This window comes from Macaca fascicularis, chromosome 1 (genome assembly GCF_037993035.2).
Source record: "Macaca fascicularis isolate 582-1 chromosome 1, T2T-MFA8v1.1".
NCBI lineage: Eukaryota > Metazoa > Chordata > Mammalia > Primates > Cercopithecidae > Macaca > Macaca fascicularis.
In genome coordinates this window covers 32,030,811-32,057,326 of record NC_088375.1, presented here as the reverse complement: position 1 = coordinate 32,057,326, position 26,516 = coordinate 32,030,811, and the positions used below count along the sequence as shown (strand labels likewise).

Here is a 26,516-nt window from a genome sequence, read left to right as displayed (position 1 = left end):
CAGACGGCTACTTTCTCTAGCATGGTGGCTTATACATAGCATGCATTACGCACTTCTCCATTGTGTCTTCACATTGCAGAGAAAGAGAGCTCTGATGTCTCTTCCTCTTCGTATAATGGAATCAGCCCTATCCAATTAGGGCCCCACACTTATGACCCCATCTAACCTTTATCACCTCTTCACAGGCCCTGTTTTCAAATATAGTCACATTGGGGATTACGGGTTCAATATATGAACACCAGGAGAGGGGGACACACAAACATTCACCGTAACAGTCTCCTATCTGGTCTGACTCCTGTAATAAATTCTGTACTCTGCAGCCAGATTAAGTAAGATTCCTAAGAGAATGCAATCATTATGAGTTTCTACTATTTCAAAGTCCACCAAGGAGGGGCCTCCAACACCTACAGTATACAGAACAACTACTTCAGAGCCAATAACACCTGAATGTGGTTTGCTTGACAATGAAAAAATTAGAGCTATTTGTGACAGTATTTAGCTCTGATTTGGATATGTTCAATCCTTTGAAAAACAATTTCCTAATATTAAATTCTGATAAATATTGACTTTTCTAAGATTTTGTTTAATGTGGCAAAATTTCTAATATATGCAGAGACCATTACCTTCCTAAATAAATTACTAACAGGTATACTGGGTATTCAAAAGCAAGTTGAATAGTTTTACTTTCCCTGTTGAAGGGGATGAACATTGTCTTAATACTATCACTGTATCACCAGCCTGAGTCACATCATAGGCTTGAATTAGAAAGAAATACTAATTCTTCAAAACAACTAATACACCATCAATGCAATAACCACATTCAATCAAAAGGGAGCTTCAGCAAGAAGATGGGTAAGTGATAAGTATGACTGAACTCAAACACAAAAACATACAAGAATATATAAATAGAAATCATAGTAAATCCTTCCCAAAGAAATCCATGCAAAGTAGCTGAACTGCCCTCGTATTGAAACATAATCAATATCAATAAATCAAAGTGTTTTTTTTCCTAAATACCTGCTATGTATAAGCCACCATGCTAGTTTGTTACCCCAGGGGGTACAAAAAAGCTTAATACATAATGTCAGTACTCTTAATTCTTGACTAATTAAATGAAACAAACACAGAGGCAAAATCCAACTTCTTAGGCTAATTTGGCTAGGGCAAAATGCCAGTCAAGCAATGGATTTAATTTATGTAAAAATTAATTGGTATGGTCTCTTCTCTAACTAAACACTGTATTTTGTTTTATTTTTGATTTTTTTTTTTTTCCCCAGACAGCAAAGTCTTGCTCTGTCCACTCAGGCTGGAGTGCAATGCCGCCATCTTGGCTCACTGCAACCTCCGTCTCCCAGGTTCAAGCTATTCTCCTGCCTCAGCCTCCCAAGTAGCTGGGACTATAGGCATCTACCACCACATCCAGCTAATTTTTGTACTTTTAGTAGAGACGGGGTTTCACCATATTGGACAGGATGGTCTCAAACTCCTGACCTCAGGTGATCCACCCATCTCGGCTTCCCAAAGTGCTGGGATTACAGGCCTGAGCCACTGTGCCAGGCCAAAACACTGCATTTTAGAATGTCTCTGAATTCAAGGAAGGCCAGAGATTACAACATGCATGCATGAATAAAAACTCATCATTACTTCTGGAAATTTAATTCAGTATCATCATCTTTGTATATAAAAGGTAGTATTACCAACTCTCTGATACAAACAAATTTACATAGAATGTACATATGTAAAATTACATTTTTTCTAAACTGGCTTTTGAGTGGCTAGAAAGTAAGGGTTCCTGATTTAAACGCTGAAATTCAAAATCAGTTTATAGATGATGATAGAGAAGTGAGAAAAAAATGGATCAATACACGGAATGATATCTATTCTGTGAGATGGGGAGATGCATTCGGTACCCTGCCAAATGCAGTAGCAACCCTGTGCAAGCGGTAAAATATTCAAGATGGGTCATGGCTGTAGAGAGGATTTGATCATATAGTCAAGATCTCACATACAAAGAACTTTTAGGCTGAAATTCTCATAGTACCAGAGAAAGCTCTGTTCTTATAGACCTGAAAAAAGTAGAACTTTTTTTTTTTTTTCCCCTCCAGTTAGCTGAGTTCTGGAGTGCCTAGTTCCCCACTAGGCTTTAAAGGGGTAAAGTGTTTTTGGCAGTGACAATCCCCAGTGAAGGCAGCTGAGACATTTCCTGGGATGTTGCCAGGAATTGGAACTGAGCGCAATTTTGTCTGCTTTCAGTATTGGTCTAGTGAGCAATTTTGATGTTCCTGTTTTGTTCCAGTCCAACAGCTTTTGGAAATAATGTACGTTTGGTTGTAATTCAAACTGACACAATCAGTGTCTTAAGACTGACTATTTTGGAACTTAAATGGGCAGAGAGCTTATAGCAAGGGATTCTTTCTGTAGAGCTTCCAGGATGGAACCCCTCCCAAGGGCAAAGACACTTCCAGGAAAGTTTCATACTATGATTCTCAAACTTCTGAGTACACAGAAATCACCTGCAGAGCTTGTCACAAATTCAGAGACCCACATTCTAGATATTCTGATTTAGGGGAACTAAGATAGTTGCTGAAAATCTGTAATTTTAATAAGCACTACCAGTGAATCTGATGTAAACTGTCCACAGTTTATACTTCTGAGAAATGTTGGATTAGTGGCTTACAGAATTAATTCACATCAGAGAAAATACCTGATTTAATAGAAAGTAGTGGCCTTGTTACCAGAAAGATACAGGCAATAATATGAAACTTTCTGATATTTGATAACCAAAATAATTTCCCTTATCAGCAATATATTCATATACAATGATATATAAGCACAAAGATTTAAACCTATTATCTGGGACTACAAATGAAAGCAACACTTACCTAACCCTTAGCAATTGATGAGAGACAAAACACAGTAACAGCTGCATTTTTCTATTACTAGATAAAAAGACATGAACATAAATACACATAAGCATATACTTACCACAAATATAAACATTCTGTTCTTAACTTTTGTATAAAACATTCTGCTAATGGCATCTAGAAATTCAGAGGGGGAAAAAACGTAAACCCTGAGAAATATTCAAGCAAAACTCTGAAATGATTATCAGTGTAATCTACTCAAAAGCAAAAGCATTTCCCTCATTTTTAGTATAACACTTAAATCTGCAAAGCCAACAGAGTCTGCCCCCAAATATTTACTGAACATCTACCATGTATGGCATCCTGCACTCGGTGGTAGAAACAGTGGGCAATGTGACAAAGTCCCTGCCCCGTGGAACTTACTGTTCTAAGCAGAAGAAACTGGAATGATTTTACAGAGAGACAGACAGACAGAGAGACAGAGAGAGAGAGAGAGAGAGAGAGAGAGAGAGAGAGAGAGGTAGAGGTAGATACAGATATAGTGTCTATGATTTCTTCTCTGGGTTTAAAATTTTTTGTCTTTAGGGATATTATGCTCAACATTAGTTTAAGAAATTAACTACTATTTGAAATTCACTGTTTCATATTACACAAAAATATCTGCCCACACTGTCATGTGAAATGCTTAATTTTACCTCATCAATAACATTTAAATTTGAAGTGGAAAATAACTATAATTTATACTACAACACCAGCACAATCACAAAAATAAGGTAGAATGTGAATCCATTATTGAACAATGATCAGGATGAATTCTTACAATAAAGAAGAATTGTTTAATATGAAATCAGCCTATTTGTATACATGTTTTGCAAGCAAAACTCTCTTCTAGTATTTCAGTATAAGCCATAACAATCCCTCTGTTATAAACTAGAGCACTAGGGCACCTCTTACATGTGGAATAATTCTGAAATCTCTATTTGTTTATCCTAATTCACATGTATCATATTTGTGTAACCATTAGACTATACAATATAAAAGAAACTTTTAAAATACAAAGTGTTGGCCGGGTGCGGTGGCTCAAGCCTGTAATCCCAGCACTTTGGGAGGACGAGACGGGCGGATCACGAGGTCAGGAAATCGAGACCATCCTGGCTAACACAATGAAACCCCGTCTCCACTAAAAATACAAAAAAATTAGCCAGGCGTGGTGGCGGCGCCTGTAGTCCCAGCTACTCGGGAGGCTGAGGCAGGAGAATGGCGGGAACCCGGGAGGCGGAGCTTGCAGTGAGCCGAGATAGCGCCACTGCACTCCAGCCTGGGCGACAGAGCGAGACTCCGCCTCAAAAAAAAAAAAAAAAAAAAAATACAAAGTGTTATAAAGAAGTAAATAAGGTAAATAAATAAGTAAACAAAAGCAACAATTTATCTTAAATCTCAATCAAAATATTACAGATACAGCAATAATAAAATTAATTCTTTATAATATAATCCCACATATATAATTGCTATGTGGCCAGGAAACAAAACTCATAATCAAGAAGGTTTCTTCCAACCCTAAGATTTCATGATTTTATAATATTTCAAAAATGCTAACGTTTTCTTACTGAGGGAAATTTGTTGAGTTCACTCATGGATCCTCATCAATTCTCTGACTCTAGAAGTATCTTCTAGAGTCAAAAGAAAAAAATCCTTTATTAGCTTCTCTTTATTAGTTTCAGTTTAATACATGTCAGTATAATGTTAACTGCCAAATAGTAGGGGAGGTAGCATATATTAGGTAGAAAGGACATGGTTTGGTGTCAGACAAAACTGGATGCAAATTCTATAGATTCTGCCACTTAGTAAAAGTGTGATAACCAAGATATTTAAATACTGATGCTCAATTTTCTCACCTATGAAAAGGAGTTGCTAAAAGGATTAAACATATTATATAATATGAATATATAATATATATTTACAGTACTTGTCATACAGTAGCTTTGTTATTTACTATTTATTAGTGATTACTTTTACATTTATTTAGTAGAAATGTTATTTCTCTTCCCTGGTATAGATAATTTTACTCTTTGTCTAACAAAGACCTGAGAATCATGGCTAACTGAAATACCCAGGCAATTCTCGACTTTATTTTCAGCCTCTCATGCCCATGTCTTATTTTTAACTAGGCTCAAACAAAGAAATATCAAAGAAGCTACTAGAAGATCTGGTGGTAGTATTAATCTTTGAGAAATTGTAGACCCCTGAAAAGATGATAAATGACTAGAGAGAAGACAAATTTTAAGCTTTCAATAAGAACATATGGATTTCAGAGACGGTAACATTGATGCTTCATCTAGTAAAACTCTAGACAGATGGCATATAAGACTTAAAAAATAAAGATGTTTTTACTGTGTCCATCCCTAAGAATAAATGGCAAAAAAACCTAGCTGTGTATATATTTGTGTGTGTGCACATGCATTTAAAGGGTTTTTAGATCTAGAAAGCCCAAAATAGACTATATTTAATTTCTGTGGACCAGGAACAACAATGACTACAGCTGCTATTGCTGACATTTATTGGACTTTTCTATATGCCAGACACTGATGGGCAATTTATATATCATTATTTCAGAAACCCCTATAAAGCCAATACAATTACTAGGAAACCAATGGTCAGAGATGTTAGGTAACATGCCCAGTATTACACAGGTAACAAGTGACAGAATAAAAAATTTCAATTTGACTCTAGAGAGCAGGCTAAACCATTATGCTTCTCTCTCTCTTTTTTATTTTTTTTTTTTTTGAGACAAAGTCTCACTCTCTCGCCCAGGCTAAAGTGCAGTGGTGCGATCTTGGCACATTGCAGCCTCTGCCTTCCAGGTTAAAGCAAACCTCAGCCTCCTGAGTAGCTGGGATTACAAGGGTGTGCCACCACACTTGGCTAGTTTTTGTATTTTTAGTAGAGACGGGGTTTCACCATGTTGCCCAGGCTGGTCTCAAACTCCTGACCTCAAGTGAGCCACCCGTCTCGGCCTCCCAAAGTGCTGGGATTACAGGCGTGAGCCACCATGCCCAGCCTATGCTTCAGTCTCTTTAGCAAACATTTCATAAAATATTTTAAACAAAAGGGAAAAAATGGGAACTAGATATTAACATGTTTAGGTAGAGTTTGAGGTAGACATATGGCCTTACTCAAAATGTGCTAATTAAATAAAGAAAAATCAATTTAGAAGAAAGCTTTTTACTAAGTTCTGCCTAGGTACTCTTCTGTTTATATCATTTTTGCTAACTTTAAAGACAACAGAGAACGTAAGCTTCCCAAATCTACTAAAAACCTTAGAAAAGATCACATTAAAGTAAAAGAAAGTGCTGAGTAAGTAAGGAATGACTGCAAAGCCCTGCAACTATGTTCAATAAACTGATTTTCCAAGTTCCAAACAGGTGAGATCTAGACCTAAAAAAGTTCACTACAAAGCTAGGGTGACCTGTTGTTGAAACAGCTGCACTAAGGGAAGTGGGGAGCTGCACTAAAGGAAGCACATTGTCCAAATATGGCAACTACTCATCCCACTGTAAGAAGAGCACACTGAGCAAGAGAATACTGCGTCTAACAATAACTGCAAAAGGTCTACATTTTTGTGTCTCCTTCTTTAATAGTTCCCTCACTGATGTAGTTCAAACAGCTTCATTCATCTTCCATGTAACTAAGAAGCTCCATACTTTCCTATGTACATAGAGGACATTAGCAGATCAGAAGTCTTTCATCATAAGAATGTTAAAAGTGCTAAGTTCATTCATGTTGTGGTGGAAGGCAACCAAAATGATGAGATATTTGTAAATCAAGGTTCATGGACAAGCTGCCTCCCATCTCTATTACCTCTCTATCCTAATATCTTGTTCTATTCTTTTCATGGCATTCATCATAATCTGAAATTATCTTATTTTTTTCTACTTGCTGACATCTTAATCTAGAATACTTTTTATCTCTATTTGGATGTAAGCTCTATGAGAAAAGAGTTTATCATTCCTGTCCACCATATTCCAAATACCTAAACAGTGACTTGCACATAAAACACGCTCAACAGGCTGGGCATGGTGGCTCATGCCTGTAATTCCAGCACTTTGGGAGGCCGAGGCAGGTGAATCTCCTGAGGTGAGGAGTTCGAGACCAGTCTGGCCAACATGTTGAAACCCAGAACCTACTAAAAGTACAAAAATTAGCCAGGCGTGGTGGCCCACACTTGTAGTCCCAGCTACTCTGGAGGCTGAGGCAGAAGAATTGCTCAAACCTGGGAGGCAGAGGTCACAGTGAGCTGAGATCGCGCCATTGCAGTCCAGCCTGGGTGACAGAGCCAGACTCCGCCTCAAAAAAAAAAAATGCTCAATAAATATTTGCTGAATGAATGAATTAGCAATGTGTTAAAGAAATAAAGATGTTTAAACTGAGAAGAGAAGGCAGATATAACAGTAGCTTTCATATGCCATAAGAGCTACATCATAAAGGGAGACTTATTTCTGTGTTTCCACAGAGATATGGTGGACATTTGATCCTATGTCAATAGGATCAAAAGGAAGATTTTGGGCTCATAATTAAGAAGTATCTTCTAAGTCACAGAACTTTATAATAATTGAAGAGGCTACCTTGATAGTTATGAAAGGAATTTTAGCCATGGTAGAAGGCTGTATCCATAAGTTATCAGTTAACCTAAAGTTCCTATGATTCAAAGTACATAGAGAATATAATAAAACTACACATAAAGATTCAAAAAAAAATAAGGTAATCTTTCTATGGAAGAAGGGAAAAAAAGTGATCTGGTTAACCAGAGAAGGTATCTTAAAAGACAGTGAAGAACGAAGTGTATAAACTGGATTCTAAATGAAATAGTGATTAAGGTAGAAGAAAAAATCTGGATAGTCTTTTTTTTCAATGAACATTTATTAAACAGACAGGGCTATGAAGTGGAAATATAAGAAGGCAGTGGTACCAATGACATTAACAATAACAGCAACAACAAAAAGAGATGAGCAGTACAAGGAACAAGAAACGGTAATAATGATTTTCCTTTGAAATTGTTCAGGTTTCAATTTTTATGAAAAATCCAGAATACAAAGGCTCATTGAAGGCAGCATAGTACATGTTCCTGAAAAAAAAGGTACAAGGCCAGATTTGAGAGTTCTATTTTGGAATACTTGGCAAAAGGACGACAGTTTAATCCCAGAGAGTAGATGGGCTTTCTGTGAAAGTAATTAAAGAGAACAATTAATTAAGGATGGGGAGAGCATCACAAAATTATAACTCTGTAAGGATTATTTTGAAAAGTCATCCATTCATTTATTTGTCCTTGGGCAGAACTACATTAAACCCCAAAGGTTATTATCTTTCATTTTACAAATCTCCACTAAAAGGCATTCTTGAAAACCTTTCTGCAAAATATGTCCCAAACGCTAAAGGTATCTGTATTAAAATCTTTCCGTATTTTAAGTGTAGTTATGGAATACAAACGGTAACATTTCTCATAGTAAATGCTATCAAATAATCATACATCAAATTATACTTTGGTTGCTTAACGGGTAAACGGAAGGACTTTAAAAAATTTATAATCCAATATGTAGTATAAGCTTAGAAAATAAATAATTCTCATCTGACAAATCCAAATATCTGGATTATATAAAATTAGATGTTATAAAATAAGCACTAACAATATATAAGTGTTCCCTTTTCTCTGCAACCTCACCAACATCTGTTATTATTACTATTTTTTTTATTTTTTAGTAACAGACACTCTGATTGGTGTGAGATGGTATCTCATTGCGGTTTTGATTTGCATTTCTCTAATGATAACTGATGTTGAGCATTTTTTCATATCTTTGCTGGCCACACATATGTCTTCTTTTGAGAAGCATCTGTTCACGTTCTCAGATGTAGGTAGAGGCCCATTATCCTAAGCAAATTAACTCAGGAGCAGAAAACCAAACATCAGATGCTTTCACTTACAAGAGAGAACTAAACATAGGTACACGTGAATATAAAGATTGGAACAACAGACACTGGGGACCACTAGAGGGAGGAGGGAAGGGGATGAGGGTTGAAAAACTACCTATTGGGTACTATGCTCACTACCTGGGTGATGGAATCATTCCTACCTCAAAGCACAGTGTCTTGACATTTCCCCAAGTAATAAACTTGCACATGTAGCCCCTTAACCTACAATAAAAGTTGAAAAAAAAAAGTATATCATATTTGCAGAAGTCAAAAGTTTAATGACCGTATTAGAAACGGAACAAAGGTTTCAGCAATGCTGGAAAAACTGAGCCAACTCTAACAAGATGAAGTTGAAGGGAAATAACAATGTAAAATTAGTTTTAAAAAACGAAAACCATTGTACGTATACGGAGAAGGAATATAAATTAAGCACGTGTAAAGCAGACATATGGATTTATTGAAAATAAACTCAATAAATTAAAGGACAAAATGTAACTACTAAAAATATATAACTTATTTCTGGCCTGAGTAAATCGCAGAATAGTTATATAAATCAAGGGAAAACGATAGTCTCGCTCTCATCTGTTACTAGTCCTATCACGCATGTAACATTTTATTCAGCTCTGAGCACCATTAAAAGAAGTATTATCAGAGCATATTCAGGGAAAAGTTGGTGATGAGTTTCAAAACCATATTTTATGAGAATGGTTCAAGACCAGGAGAAGCCTGGACAGAAACAATGGTTCTACTAAGGTATATAGAAGGTTCTTGGGTAAAACAAAAATTCTCATTCTTCCTATATAATCACAATGGGAAAAAGCCAAAAATATATTCATTTCAGCTGAATATAAATAAACATTATAGAAAAAGCCTGAGCTACCCCAAAGTGCATTCACCCCCCTTTAAGACACATATTCAAGAAGAGCCTACAAGTCCACTGAATGTCCATTTTGGAAGGAAAAATTCAATTAAAGTGGGAAGCTATATTAAAAGATAGGTATATTAAATCATCATTCCACTCTCCTAAAATATTCTTTTCCATAGCTTCCCCAGTCGGTAACAGCAAAGCACTGGGGAAAAGAATCTTGATGTAATCTTCAGTCCAACCACATCCCCAAGTGAGTTGGAGATGAAAGAACTACTGGAAGAGACCCAAGAAATACTGTTAACCCTAACAAATTCAATTCGGCTCAAGAAATAGATGACTTACTATATACAGAGCACTCTGTACTCGGCTCAACAAATAATTCAGTAGCCACTATATACAAAGCACTCTGAGGAACCAGAGAGATGTAAAAGACATAATGAAGAGAAACAGTACGGACCTGCAAGCATGCTTGCTTGTTAGACAACCACACCAAGCGTGACTTTTCTAATGTGAAAGCTGATTTGCTTACCATGGCTCTACCACGGTAGATACTATTCCCATGGTTCTGCAGGTTAGGGAAATCCTAAGTATCAATACCAGGCCTGGGGTCAGCGCTTAACTACTGAAATCTTCATGTTCACAAACTCTCCAAGGACACAGGCCTCAAAATTTTCTGCTTAGGAAAATATCCTCCCCTACCTTGAAAGGCCGGTAGAGATATCACTGCAACAAAGGCAGAAGAATAGAAAAAAATTTTGAAAACTTTCTCAAACCCATTATCTACATGACTGTGTGGCACACACAAGATACAATGAAACAGACAATGCTGAAGATAGCAGTAATAATGGGAGAACAGCATTGACAGAATTCAGTGTTCTTAAAATAATGCACAGCCTTAAACAACAAAGCAGCAGCAGCACAAAGTAAATGGTGAGATAACAATAGTGAGAAGATTATCTGAGCTTAAAGACTTCTGGAATACATAATTTGAGACAATTTGGTTTAAAAGAGGCTCAGCAGATCCATCCTAGTTCATCCATCCGTCCATCCATCCATCCATCTACCTACCCACCCACCTACCTACCTACCTATATGTTTTGTGTAGGGAAGAAAAAAAAATTGCAAAGAAGTAAACAAATTCCCTATAGGGGCTGGGAAGAAATAAGTAAAAAATCAAATTCCTTTAATTTATTTATTAATGTAGAATTGCTGCAAGTTTGCAATGAATCATCATAGTTTGATACATTATTAGTGTGAAGATAAACTGGATCACTCCTTTGGGAAACCAATTTGGCAATATATATAAATAATCGTAAAATACCTTCATACTGTTTGCTTCAGTATTTCTCCCTTAAAAGTTAAGAAAATAATACTAAATGTGGAAAGGCCTAATTTATAAAAATGTTCATAAACAATATGCAATAATATGGAAAAACATTTAAGTTATAAATACCCACATTTAAAAATCCTTTAGAAAAAGCCCTAATCCATAGGGGGGAAATGGAAGAAAAGAAAACCAAAATCAACTGTCATTATCATCATACCTAATTATACCTGGGTAAGAGAACTATGTGTAATTTAGTCTCTTTTTATCATTTTAAACATTCCCTAAATTTCCTTTATGAGCAAATATTTCTTTGACAATTAAAAATAAAAATAACTAAAATGAATGAGGAGGAATAAAAGGAAGTTAATTATGTGGAAGGGATGAGAATTAGAAACATTTGAGATAACTTAATAGTGATTTGCTATAACTCATCCTTTTACAACATTGTCAGAAATTAAAAGGTACCAATTATGGAAGGGCAAGCTGGTGGGTATATAAAAAAGTGGAAACAATACTTTGTCACTCAAATTATCTCTATAAGAAATCCCTGAGGTCTTCTCTTAAGACCCTTCAGTCCATTGATTGTTCTGAAAAAGGCAGAAGGACCTAATGATTCTCTGAATTATTTCTCTCAACATCAAACTAATGGAAACCTGACCATTTACAATCTTTTAATACACAATTTTACATAAAATTATTCTATTCATTTGTTTGGGAAAACATACAATAAACATTATTGAGTGGGTTATAATGATGGCTCTACTATCTCAATGACTTTAAACAGTACTGAAAGCATAAAAGCATATACAGTCAGTCCTATATATTCATAGGTTCAACCAACCACTGCTTGAAAATATTCAGGGGAAAAAAATGCATGGCTGCATCTGTGTTCAACATATACAGACTTGTATATGTACTTGAAATGTATTTGTACATTTCTTGTCACTATTCCCTAAATAATACAACTAATTATATTGCATTTACATTGTATTAGATATTATAAGTAATTCAGAGATAATTTAAAGTATATGGGAGGGTGTGTGTAGGTTATAGTATACGATTTTACAAAAGGGACTTGAGCATCTGTGGATTTTGGTATCCCTGGGATGTCCTGGAACCAATCCCACACAGACAACGACAGACAATTGTGTAAGCGTTTCCTTTATTCTAACAGACTCAGTGAACTGTATTTTCAAGAAAAACATCAAGATTGTTTATTCATTTTCTTACTGATTTACTAAACTTGAAGAAAACCAAAACTTCCCAATGGATTATTAATAGTTTAAAACAATAGTACTGCCAAGGCAAATATTATTAAATAATGTATCAAATACCTGTGATTTAACTGAAACATCAAGATTTTTAAAACGGCTTAATTTTGTGTAAATATAAATCGTGGCTCATTTAAAATTGCTTTGTATTTTCATTCATTAGTTGACAATGACAAAAAACATAAAACTCCTAGCACTGCAATACATCTTAGCCAAGTGTAGGACTATATCCATTTATCTTCTAACTTATATATTATTAAGAGCCTATTAAAAATGTCACACATTGGTGCTGAATTATAAATTCTCTTAAGTCGTATATGTTTTAGAGTTGCATGTAAATTTGGCTCTTATACAGCTAGATCTTCTGTTTTGTAGTTTTTTGTTTTACTGCCTATCAGAGTACTACAAAAAAGGCATGCTTACTTATAAGTAAATTAACTCTTTTAGACTATGAGATTATCATTTATTGATGAGAAGTTTAACAAATGCTTCTGAAGTTTGAAGACTACATCCAATGTTAATTATTACTGACTCCATGCTTAAAAGTAAAATATGATTATGCTATATTAGTAGTTAAGAAACTAGACACTAAGTTTGATATGCAAAGAACTTTACCTGAGACCAATTATATAATAGTAAGAACTAATTAGAAAAAGTAGATCTGTGTTTCATTTACAGACAGATATACAATTGACAAACCACTGGAATCATAGAGGAGGAATCAATATCTAGGTTTTTACTCATATGCTAGAAATTTTCCTGATGCCTGACTGAATCAGGTTGAAATCACTCCTTTGTATGAGATCCTTTAGCAAACATAAAAGCACAACATTCTATTGCGAGTAGCATACAAAAGGCATTATAATGTCTCATACCAGGGGGTCAGCAAATTTTTTTCTGTAAAGGGCCAGACAGTAAATATTTAGGCTTTGTAGGACATAACATCTCCATCACAACTACTCTCTACCATTGTAGCACAAAAGCACCCACAGGTAATATATAAATGAATGAGCGCTGCTATGGTCCAGTAAAATTGTATCTACAACAGTCAGTGGACTATAATTTGTCAACTCCTATCTTGCCCTATAGTTATCCATATAAAGTCCATATAGCCCCTTGCAGCCTAAGTGCTCTTGGAGAACTGAAAATCTGTTTTACTTAAGAAATTTCCTTATCTTACGTAGCATTAAGAATAGTCCCCTGCACACAGTAACAACCTGATAAATACTTAAATGAAAGAATGAGTGATTCTATTATTCAAAAAATATTAGGCCTACATAATATGATTAACTTGACTGACAGAGAAGTTAAAACCTGCCTGTCATAATAGCCTGTATATAGTGACATTCACTTGTAATCACAAGACAAATATTAGGAAAACAACTCTAGAAAAAGTGGTCTAAGAAGATGCCTGAAGCCAGGCATGGTGGCTCACACCTGTAGTCCCATCACTTGAAGACCAGGGCAGGTGGATCACTTGAGTTCAGGAGTTTGAGACCAGCCTGGCCAACATGGTGAAACCCAGTCTCTACTACAAATACAAAAATCAGCTGGGTGTGGTGGTGCACACCTGTAGTCCCAGCTATTTGGGAGGCTGAGGCAGGAGAATCACTTGAACCCGGGAGGTGGATACTGCAGTGAGCCAAGATTACTCCACTGCCTGGGTGACACTGGTGATCACTCTCTAGTCTGGGTGACAAAGCAAGACTCCATCTCAAAAAAAAGACGATGCCTGAGTTGGTATAACATGTCCTATGTGCAATTCCTCAAGCTACTTCTGCCCATGTTAATATTCCCGTCCTAATCTCACAGCTTATAATTTATACCTAAAGTGATGATTTTACTCTAATCAGATATAATCCACATAAAGGATATTTTCTTTTTCTTACACTGCATTCCAAAGTTATGGTGTATTTCTCCCCACAACACTTTTGTACTAAACTGAACACTGAACATTTCCTCTCCTTTCACTTTAATAACGTCTCAAATATCCTGTGGTATCCTTTAGAACTATAACATCCAAACACATGGCTAAATATTGAAGCCAATTCATATTGTAAAGTGCATTAATCCCTCTAATGCTACAATGTATTACATAGTTCCTATGACTTTTCTGCAATCTCTCCCTCAAATTCTAGAAATTAATCTTCCTGCTTATTGGATTCACACAATTCAATGAGTTACTCTTAAGAATCCAAGACTATTATAGAACCACAATGTATGCCCTTAACATAGCATAATCGATAAATATTTACTGAACTAACTTGTTGATTTGAAATGCAAAAATATCTGGTTAATTCAGATTAAAATCCAAATTTGGACTTTGCAATGATTCATCCTGCAAACTCTTTAAATAAGTAACATAAATTAAGTAGCTATAAAATTGTTATGGAAATTTTACATATTTAAGAAAATAAACTTTTCAAATAACTCAATGGAACTCATTTTTATTCAACTGATACAGACACTAGAAACTACTTAAAGATTTCCTCTAAGGACATTTACAAGGCAATCTTGTGTTTGCCTAATTTGAGTCCCTTTAATTTTTCTGTAACTACATTTATTTCATTGAAATAAAACTGAATTATTTATTTAAAAGGCTTTATTTAATATATCACTAATTCAAACTAATCACTGATTCCATGACTGATATTTTAGATTACAAACATACAAAAGCACTATAGCCTGAAAAATCAAAATCTTTTCCATCATAATGCTTGAGAAAAATCCAACCTATAATGACTCAACAACATTGCAAATCTATTACCAAAAAAAATTCAAAACATAAAATACATGACTATGAAATCAGTACTTTCCAAAAGTAGGTACATTAATATAATGTGATTCTGATGTCTTCATCTTTTATTATTATACTTTAAGTTCTAGGGTACATGATGTCTTCATCTTTAAGGTTATAGTTTTTAGAATACACAGCGAACACTGTTCAATTTATTCTACATATCTCAATGTATTCAGTAGATGACTGCTGTGTTTTCAAAAGGAGAAGTAAATTTTTTGTTACCCTCTATAAATAAAAAACTGTTTTAAGAAATATTAAAACACCAATCAAGGCTGATAATACATCATATCAAAAATTTCTATGATATCAAAAATCACATCTCCAACATAAAGTTAATTTTAAAATAATTTTTCCTGCGTCACGAATTAAAAGAAAAAATTTCACATAGAATTTCTTCTATATCAAATAAGTAAGTCTTCATTTTCTTCTCAAGAAAGAAAGATCAGGTCACTCTATTACCAGTCATCTATAAATACATTATTCAAGAACTTTATCACAGGCAACATTATTGTCACACAAAACATGTGGTCAGTAGTATCTTTGTCAAACGACATGATCTTGTTAGGGTCACTTAAAATCTTATGTCAGATTTCTATATGTGAAATGAGATAGTGTTTACTCACAGAAGCTTTTATAATACACCTCGCTTATAATGTCAAGAGCATTATATATTTTCAAAAGCATTATAAGCATTTCCAAATTTCAACTTGCAGCATTTTCCAATAATTTCTTACCAATTTAGCATTTTTAATTATACAGTTCCTGAAAAAGTAAATGAATAATTGTGAAGAGGTTATTTGTATAAAAATGTGCCATCCACTAATAATTATATTAAACTTCAAACTCGATTAATAACATAAGTAAACGTCTTAAAGCTATACTTCACAGAGTATGTACAAAAACATTCTTTGTGTCATGTATAATCTCAGACAAAATTACTGCACATATCTTGCTACAATCCACATTTTATTCAAAAATAAATTTAAAAATTTTAAAGAACAGGTCGTACAACTCTGTACCTTGTTTGTGCCTTGCAATTAAAATAATTGCGTTTATAATATATATTTTGCCATTTTTTAACTGGCATCAACCTTATTTACAATTGCTTAAGTAGAAAATAAAATAAAACTGGGGTCAAATGTTTAAGTCAATGATAGGTATTTCTTTTGTATAAAGTATCATTTTTGGAAGTTTTCAAATTTTTGCAAATTATTTTCATTTCATGAATTCTATTATTATGTACTATGTTTCCTGATATTTATCACTTTAAACCTTAGAATTTTAGAATCTCAAAAACTAATTTGGCTCCATTTACCATAATGAAGGTGGTGATATGTGCCTTTCGTGTTAAATATTTATCAGATATAACAGACTCCAGCTAAATTTATTACTGTTATTTTCTTCACCTTTGTAGAAAGTCATACATAAAAGCAGAATAAAAGTTACCCTTAAAAATTATAAATATGCTCTTTGGAGAATTCTGCCTATGTAGGAAATGCAGGTAACGTACCAGCTAGAGCCTATTTCCTAATGCAGGGCCATCTTTTTGTTGTTTAAAGATGTGAAAAATGCAGAAAGGTGCCATCAATGATGCATTTAAAAATCCTACTGTGGGCCTAGTGCAGTCGCTCATGCCTGCAATCCCAGCACTTTGGGAGGCCAAGGCGGGCAGATCACGAGGTCAGGAGATCGAGACCATCCTGGCTAACGAGGTAGAACCCCGTTTCTACTAAAAATACAAAAAATTAGCTGGGAGTGGTAGTGGGCGCCTGTAGTCCCAGCTACTCGGGAGACTGAGGCAGGAGAATGGCGTGAACCCGGGAGGCAGAGCTCTCAGGGAGCAGAGATAGCACCACTGCACTCCAGCCTGGGAAACAGAGCGAGAATCTGTCTCAAAAAAAAAAAAAAAAAAAGAAAGAAAATCCTACAGTGATTGAGAACCATTTCAGAGTCATCAAGTAATACCTCAAACTGTTTACATTAAAACAAAAATAAGTCAAGAACATCTACTATTGCAAGGAGAAGGTTGTCAAGTTTATCGGAAAAATCTACCTGAAATAACAAATATTACAGAACTCAGAAAAACTATATAGCCTATCTTTATAAGACAATATTGAGACATTATTGGATAGTGTTATTTGTAGCATCAACATAAGCTGTTTCATGAAATGTTAAAATATTTTTTAAATATTCAGCATTCTTCTTCTTCCCCCACCCCCGACCGAGAAGGAATCTCGCTTTGTCGCCAGGCTGGAGTGCAGTGGTGCGATCTTAGTTCACTGCAACCTCCACCTCCTGCGTTCAAGTGATTCTCCTGACTCAACCTCCCAAGTATCTGGGACTACAGGTGCATGTCACCACACCCAACTAATTTTTGTATTAGTAGAGACGGGATTTCACCATTTTGGCAGGGATGGCTTCAATCTCCTGACCTTGTGATCCACCCACCTTGGCCTCCCAAAGTGCTGGGATTACAGGCGTGAGCCACCACACCCAGCTTTCAGCATTCTTTTAAACCAAATATTAATTCTCCTGATTATAAAAGAAATTTTACCAATGCTCATTGTAAAATATTAAAACAAAATAGTCATGAAGGAAAAACTTAATTACATCATGTTAATATTTTAAAAAACACTTTTACTACTAAGAAAAGTTATTAATATTTTAAAATACAGAGCAAGACTAACACTGAATCAAACTTCCATTTATGAGAAATCATAAAATGGGAACTGGTTTTTCTATTCTAGCCATTTTGTTTTCCTCAATATCTATATATTTGGTTACAGGATGTACCACTTTCTACATATCTCTCTTAATCTAAGATAAAGTTCTGCTCAAGGAAAAGAGCATCTTTTGGAACCTACACATCGAGTATAGCACTGACTCAGTAACACATACATGCTCCTATGCACCAAAATGGCCCTACCTGCACATACATGATACTATCTATGCTCAGAATGTTACACCAGCAGATTTCTCACATCTAAATCTTTTTTATCTACTTATTATATAATTGTATCTTTTTCACATCTAATGATTACCTTCTAGGGTAGGGAGGAAAAGAGGAAAGGTCCTTTAAGGCAACTTCGTTTATCTTTAAATTCACATAATTTATGGTATCTATGGAGCAAATCAGCTTATTAATCATTGTTTCTCCCAAGAAATAGATACATGACAAAATACTTCAAATCCCATTTTAATAAATAAGGAAAATTAAAGTGCAAAGACAAATGACAAGACATCCCTGGATAATCCTTCCTATTATTACTTCCCTAATGAGAATAAAATGTTTAAGCATATTTAGTGTAATAAAGTAAGAGGTAGGTTAACCTCTGAATCATGCCTGACTGTCTCATCTCAACATCCGCTTGCTGGATATCTTTAATCTCAAACGATGTGTTCATGAATAACCATTCCTGGGAAATGAGCTTTCAGAAATACACTTGAAATATCTGAGTTTAACCCAAAATTTGAGTTTAAATCAATTTACAAAAAGAAATGTTATCTTAGAAAACCCTAATGCTCAATGGATTATTTCTGTTTGAATTGGGATTAGTGACCTTTAAGTTGTGATGTTAATAAATATGGCACCCACAAAGATAATAAAACAGCAGCTACAGGCCAGGTACAGTGGCTTACGCCTGTAATCCCAGCACTTTGGGAGGCCGAGGTGGGCGGATCACGAGGTCAGGAAATCGAGACCATCCTGGCTAACACGGTGAAACTCCGTCTCTATTAAAAATACAAAAAATTAGCCAGGTGTGGTGGCAGGCGCCTGTAGTCCCAGCTACTCAGGAGGCTGAGGCAGGAGAATGGCGTGAACCCAGGAGGCAGAGCTTGCAGTGAGCTGAGATCGCATCACTGCCCTCCAGCCTGGGCAACAGAGTAAGACTCCGCCTCAAACAAACAAACAAAAAACAAACAAACAAACAAAAACAGCAGCTACCATATTCTGAACATTTTTTTTGTGCCAGGTGCTGTGCTGGGCACACATACTACAAATTTTCATTTAGTTCTCAAATTCAGCTGAACAGGGAGCTACAAGTCTCTGACTTAATATTTTTTAATCAATGCCAAAACTAAGGTTTTAGAGCATTTGGTATCTTACCTAAGGCCAAGCAGTTTATGAGGGCCTGGATCTCAGCCCAAGTTTCATATACTAATAGTGTAAATTATGAAGCTTTCCAACACTCTATAACTCTAGAAACAGCTATGCAAATAATAGAACCCTTAGGAAAGAGAACACAGAATGCATTATTTTTGGGCTGTCTTTTACAACCAAGCCGGATAATTACCACAAAATACAATACAATGATGAGAAAAATGGTTATGCTTCCTATTCTTAAAACACATTACCTAAAAAAAGAGGTTTCAAAATAAGTATTATCTTATTATAAAAACACATTAAATATGACAAAAGAAAGTTAAGTGGTTTGCCCTACAGTTGTATATAAAAACTATAGTAAATTTAAAAACTAAACTTAGAACTTGCCTCATTCAGCCTCTTTCAGCCTATGATAAAGCCTTTCTTTTCTACTCTTCCTCTTCAAAACAATTTTTTTTCAAAAAGAAATTGATAGAGATTTCAAAGAGTTATTCAAGGGAAATAACAAAAGTAAACCAAAGTAATATTAAGAATTTCAGTTTGATTACAGACTAAACTGGTAAGTTTGAGCTTATCAGATTGCTGTTTTAATAAAAGAAACTTTTAAGATCAAAGAAAAAGATCACAAGACAAGAAAATAACTCAAGCAAAAGACTTATGATGAGAAAAAAAGAAGTAAAACTCAGAGAAATATTGTAGGGAAAAGGTATAGACAGAGGTACAAAAATTTAAAGGCTTTTGAAATGAAAGCAGTGTAGCCTACTGGTGAAGTAGGCAGGCTTTGGCCCAGGCCTACTGGATGGGCGGGAACCTCTGCCATTGACTAGTTAACTGACGAATAATCATTTTTCTTTCTTTCCTTATCTTTGGAGTGGGAATAATAACTATTATCTCAAAAGGCTGTAGTGAGGATTAAATGTATAACACATGTAAAACTGAACAGTGAGCCTGGCACATAATAAGGATAAAATGCAGTAAGCATGGCCTCAGGCTTTCTGTACACAGAATCCACTGGGTCTTTTTTAACTATATTTATTCCTTAAAGAAATTAAGATACGATTACCAAATAATATGTATAATTTTGAAGATTTTATAGGTGATATCTGGAATGTTAGCAGTACTATATTTCCTTGAACTTTATGTTTTCCTTGAACTGGTCTGAATTTAAAAGGCACATTTAAACCAAGATGCCACTGGCAAACAGGGGACAAGAATAAATATAAACCCAAGCTACAGAAGAATAAAACAATTATTTTTTGATTCCCAAAAAAGTAAATTCTTGTCCTAAGTGTTTTATTAAACTGAGGCAAAGTCTGATTTTGATATATAGAATATTGTTTTATTCTTTATTTTAAATTTTTCTTACACGTTTAAAAATATACAGGGGTTCAGAACAACCTCAATAAAATGACAACATTTCTACTAAAAGACCTTTGAAGCCAAACCACCAGGGTGCAAACATGGTTGGCTTCTAATTTGAAGAGTCATAGGCACATTTTATTAAATGCATTTCATAAAACAAAGAAATCAAAAATGCTGAGAAGAAAAATACTCAGTAGTTTGATATAAATTTTAAAATATCTTTCAGGCAAGAAACTTATGGTAAAAAAGTTATATTTAGATGTTTTACTGCTCATACCTGCTTCACTAATTCCCCAAAATGCTACTTTGCTATATCTAAACCCCTGATAATTTATTACACAATCCCATGTAGCACGCAAAAAAATAAGTTAATCTCTGCATTTGAAAACAGATCATTACAAAAGAAAATACTGTCAGCTCTTACCTGTATTTGATAATTAAGTATATTATATTATCAGCAGCACTAAAAATGCAGCTTTGTCTAATATAAATATCTAAATAACAGTTACACAAAAGTATTTTTCTCTTAAAATAAGTTTTTATATATACTTTTTCCAATGTTGACAACTTAAACAACATTGATCTATATATTTTGCTAAGAAAACATTAGGCACAGATAACATAATTTACATTTTCTTTGCTGTAAAAAATATAATATGTGCAAACGCATATCACACAAATGACTGACTAGTGGACACAACAGTAAGCTATCGTAGACCTAACACAAAAAAGATTCATGTTTTATTTTATTTACTTATTTTTTAAAAGGGCATTCTAAGTACCCTTAAGAGTAATGCCTCACTGCTAGGTGAGTATCCTGCATTTGCATTAGAATTACTAGTGGGTTTCTTAAAGAAAAACAAAGCTTTACTATAGCAAAAAAAGACATCACTTTTAAGCAGATGAACTAATTTAAAAGGAACCAGATAAAAATGTTTCAAAAAGCCATTAAAAATATTTAATAAGCTACCAGATTGCTTTGCTGGAAGAAATACATTATTTAACATTATGGATGCTTTATACAGTAGATTCTTTCAATAGCTAAGACACTTCTAAAGTAAGGTAGCAATGGATGCAGATCAAGAAAAAGAGACAAAAAAAAAAAACAAAAAAACAGGAGACTGTTAGGAAAAGGGGGAATAGCAAATGTCATTTCACCCAGAAGAAACAAAAATAGTGTTTCTATTTGTTTGTAGCAGAAAAATTGTGCTGCAGAGAAGATTCTAGAAACACAAGCAAAGGGGTTGTTTGGCAAGTAATAAAATGCAATGCTTACTGTGCATCCTCCATGAAGAGATCACTTATGGATTGTAGATTAGTGTGATTAAAGGTACACTTTGATGCAAAAATTATAATTTGCCACATATATAATATGTAGCATTTTTCTATAAAGGGTAATTTATGTAAGTAATAACTTCCACAAAGAGTGAGAGAAACAGACAAAGTGAGAAAGACAGAGGCATGGTACAGTCAGACAGAAAGACAGAAACGCCAAGCCAAGGAGCTTGCTCATGTCCTGCAGAAGATTTGAGATATTATTTTTCATCTCAGTGCTTAATTTTTCCTATTACTGCACACAAATACTCACATGCTGTAATTATTTCATGAGATAACCCTCTATACATCCTTCCCTTTAGTTTCTTCCATGAAAAAGAAAAAAAAAGAGAAACCTTTAGTCTCATACTTCATTTTATAGTCAACTATTCAAGTAAATATTTCTCTGATGGCAAATTTCCAGATGAATCTAGAATATGATCCAAAACCACTGTCAGATTACATTTGATTTACTATGTAGCTCTCTTCAAATGGAGCAAGAATTAGCCCGTTTCCTAGGTTTGGGGTCTTGTGCTTCCTGATCCTTGACACACATACAGGATGTGCACATTGTCTCAGACAGTCTTCGGAGGCCTAGCCGGAAAACGCTGTTGGAGAGGCTGTATATTACACAGTTACAAAAACTATTACTTATTGCAAGCCAGGTTGTTAAGAAGGACAGAGTTGGATTATCCAAGACCCGGGAGCTTTCTAGAAGAAAGTAAATTATATAGGGGAGCCACAGCATATAAAATACACTGGTTATCCTAAACAAAACCATGGCGTAGCGACGGTCAGGGCTGTGTCCAGTCTCTCTGGAAGAATCTACCTCATGGCTAGGGAATCGGGCTCTTCGGTCATTTATCTCTTTGGTGTGCTGACGGCAAATTTTGAAAATGTGGAAGTAAGTGAAGCAGACAACAAAGGCAGCAGGAGCATAAAGTAAACAAACAATAAAGCCAGTAAAATAGGCACTAGTGAGCCAAGAGGTGGCACACCATTCAAAAATGTCACCGTGGTAACCAGGTTTCCCCCAGCCAAAAAAGGAAGGCAAGAAAATTAGGCAGGAGTAGATCCAGATCAAAATAATGCAAATTCTCAGGCGACAAGGGGTGACCAGTTGATTGTAGGAAAGAGGCTTGGTTATTGCAAGATAACGATCCACACTGATGCAAGCAAGACATGCCATAGAAACACTTTTTAGAACTGAGATGATATATCCAAAAACCTGGCAAGTCAATGACTCGTGGACACCTGTGGAGTAGTGGAGAAGTGAGAGAGTAGGAACCAAGCAGCTAACTCCAACGAAAAGATCAGCATATGCCATCGTCTGAATGAAATAGCTGGTAGTATAATGATGTAACAGTGGAGCACAATGAAAGACAAAGATAACTGTTAGATTCCCAGCAATGATCAGAAATGTCAGCAACACAATAACCACTGTCTCGAAGATGCAGACATCCACCACACTGTAGTGGCCAAATCCAAGTGGGCAGGAGTGATGCTCGGACACATTCACAATGCCACTGCTCATGTTCAGGATCCTCCATTCAGTCCACCTGGATTCATTCATGGCTTGGAATGCAGACTTGGCCACTGCAAGCAGGTGCCCTGTCCAGCATCTGTTAAACACCGCACACGAGTGTTTCAGAACCTGCTTCAGTAGACAATGTCAGTGCTTCTGTCACAGCTGAGAGTCCCAGAGAGTGCTCAAGTCTCTTCATCAGCCTCAGTTCAGCAGTGACACACCTCAGCTTTCGGGCGGGGGGTGGGGGGGTGGGGGGTGGAGAGAAGGGAGAGAAGGGGGTAAGCTAGAAAGGAGGTGAAAAGAGGTCACTAATTAGTTTCCTTTGCCCTCAAAGAACTTTTTGCAGGCATAAGGTACTTCTAGAGAAAATAGACTTATTATCTTGCACTATGAAAAATTAAATCTGTAAAAAGAAAAAAAAATGAATTGCCAAAGGAAGAAAAGCTTCTGTGGGCTGTTCTCCAAGAGAGGCAGTTTCTTAGGGAGCAACTAGAAAGAATGAGAAAGGAAAACTCTTAAACCGTCTCAGGCTTCCTGCTTTATCTATGATGAAAAATGCATTTGTATTTTAGATTTTAAATAATTAAGACCTCAAATTTGGTTGAAAAGCTGAGAAAAAGTTCATTGTGGAAAAGAGTGTCTTTGGGCTTAGTTCAGGGATTGATGTTGGGGGGTCAAATTTATCATCTATTTCTCATTTTTCTAAAATCTAAGAAAAACAACTCTATCAAAGTTAATTTGAAGATTCATCTCTACATGGGCAGAACAGAGGTAACAGACTACAGATTGCCGTATAACTCTCATGAGAAAAAAGTATTTTCCAATAGAAAAGATAATATACAATGAATTAATGAATTAACACCTGGCAAAATATAATAAACTTCTGAAGTTTTAATTCTGCATGCATTTTTAAAGCATTTAGATGAAAGCAGTTTTAGTTCATTACAGTTACTGGTGGTACTAACAGCAATGTAACTTATACCTCTTCCTTTTCAAAATGAAATCATTTTTGATATTAATTTGGCATCTATAACTTAAAATAACATTTGTTATTTGATATACCACATTCCTTATAATGGAGCATGAAAATAAAATATGTAACTCACAGTTACTTTTCACCTTTGCAACTGTACACCCATATCTCACATATCTATATAAATGTAAAGTTAGACAATAATAAAACTTTTCAATACACTCTGAGCTTATTTGACCAGAAATGTTGCCATTATTTATTACTTAGGTATTTCTAATAGGCTTCATATTCTATTTTGCTATACCTTTTCTATTTTTGGTAGATGATTAACACATTAAATCATTACTTCAACTATATCTTCTGAAAGTGGAAAATTACCTTGTTTATTACATTTGCAGTTATGTAGCAGCCATATGTTAAAAAATGCCTCTTCTATTTCTGTATTCTATTTTGAGCAACTGCTCAATTAACACAGGGGCCATTAGGTAGGTTGCAAGTTAGTCTTATTTTAAAATACCTCTAAAGTATCAAGATGAGTTTAAATCCTAGAGTTTGAAATATTGTAAGGCTGGCAGGATAGAATCCATCCAAAATGCTTCCAAGGTCATTTTGATATCAGGTTAACATTTGCCAAAGTATTTTTTAAAAGTAAAGTCATTTCAGAGAGTCTCTTGTCATTCTTTGTTATCCTATCTTTTGAAGAAATAACATGCATTAGAAATAACGTTTCCTCCAGGAACAATGCAGCAGCTTAATAGAAAGCATTCTTCTGAAAGTTATTTTCTGGTGCACCACCAAGTCATTCAGGCAAGTCCTTCTTCTTTTATAATAGCCACAGGATATTTCTTCTTGTACATTCCTAGTTTCACTTATCACAAAATAGTTCTCTTGTTACAGGAATAAGGTAATGCTTCTCACCTACATTCACTCTTATCAGCTGCTAGGCTGGGCTGCTTGATTCAGAAGTCCGATTTACTGTGATGCAGTTACAAGGATGCTCTCAGTATATTCTTCACAATCTCTCAGCATCAATGCCTCCACCTGAGCCCAAGCCCTCCTCCTCCTCCTCCTCATCCTGGGCTGATGCAGAAAAACTCACCATCAGAAAGGTGACTCGGCCCTCCTGCCCCAATCAACAGCACAGCCAATGGCTACTGCAGCTGAAACTGTCACTAGGTAACAGTTGCCAGGCACATGCAGGCTTATAGACTTACTCGGCAAGCTCCGATCAAGACTGACAAAAGAAGACAATGGAACTGACCGATCTTTATAATATATTAAGGTATTTATGATCTTCTCAAGGTATTCTCCTTATAGCATTTGTAAAGATTATTTTGCATGGACAGGACAGAAAAAATAAACTGGCATACTCCTGTAAACCCTGTAAAGAAACTACCACAAGGTACTATGACACTAAAAAGTCAGCAGTAATCTAATGCTCATTGGCAGAAAAAACTTATTAATTATTAAAAATCTGCCAAGTCTTCATGAACTAAAGTGATTTGACTACTAATTTATCTCTAAAATATATAGCTATATTTTAATTAACAGAAATTATAAATCATTTACTAATCTCTCCAATCCCTACCACACCCACAAAAAATTGCTGAGTTTGATGTATTTAACTGTACAAACAAATCAACAGAACTAGCACTACTGTACCAAAATCTATTCAGAGAAATAATGAAGGTCAAATATGATCTCAACAGAGCACAGAAATTAGAATAAATAGAAACACTGCTTATCCACTTTTTATCCTAATATGAAAAAAAGGTCAAATGGTCAAAGAAATTTGTTCTAAGCGCTTGAGCTACACATACCTAAACTAGAACAATGCAAATTAAACTCAAATATTTGATGGACATTAAAAACATTTCTGATTATTTTGACTTACTACAGACAAACATTCACTATTTTAAACATACTTCTTATGGGATCAGCACTTTTCTTAAAAGTGACTTAGAACTAATTTACAAATTATTTCAGAATTAAAATACACCAGGAAAATCAAGATAAAAATGGAAGATAACTAACATTTGTTGAGTATTTTCTATATGTCAAGCATTGTGCTGTGTGCATTATATACTTCTCCTTTATAAAAATCTTAAAACTCTATGAAGCAGGTATCATCATTATCCTT

General features: G+C 35.1%; 2 protein-coding genes across 21 annotated transcripts in view; both read right to left on the bottom strand.

The window, feature by feature from the left end:
- RABGAP1L (RAB GTPase activating protein 1 like) overlaps nucleotides 1–26,516 on the bottom strand; it is a 799,577-nt gene that overhangs the window by 501,439 nt on the left and 271,622 nt on the right. For 2 of the 20 annotated variants that reach the window (XM_074017323.1, XM_074017278.1), the window contains exon 14: nucleotides 7,761–7,986. The exons of 13 other annotated variants lie outside the window; for them this stretch is intronic. In XM_074017323.1, coding sequence (XP_073873424.1) covers nucleotides 7,960–7,986 — 27 coding nt within the window. In that variant the 3' untranslated portion in view covers nucleotides 7,761–7,959. Of the gene's footprint in view, nucleotides 1–7,760; nucleotides 8,081–8,989; nucleotides 9,051–20,516; nucleotides 23,687–24,754; nucleotides 25,616–26,516 lie in introns of those variants that run through there. 5 more of the 20 variants (XM_065531878.2, XM_074017247.1, XM_074017650.1 and 2 more) reach the window with 5 other exon arrangements.
- GPR52 (G protein-coupled receptor 52) lies at nucleotides 20,517–23,583 on the bottom strand. The gene has a single exon (XM_065531920.2). The coding sequence runs from the start codon at nucleotides 23,446–23,448 to the stop codon at nucleotides 22,363–22,365; it is 1,086 nt and encodes a 361-aa protein (XP_065387992.1). The 5' UTR covers nucleotides 23,449–23,583; the 3' UTR covers nucleotides 20,517–22,362.

What these genes read in the sequence shown, in the direction of transcription:
- GPR52 (XM_065531920.2), bottom strand. Translation starts at nt 23,448, where the DNA reads ATGAATGAATCCAGGTGGACTGAATGGAGGATCCTGAACATGAGCAGT.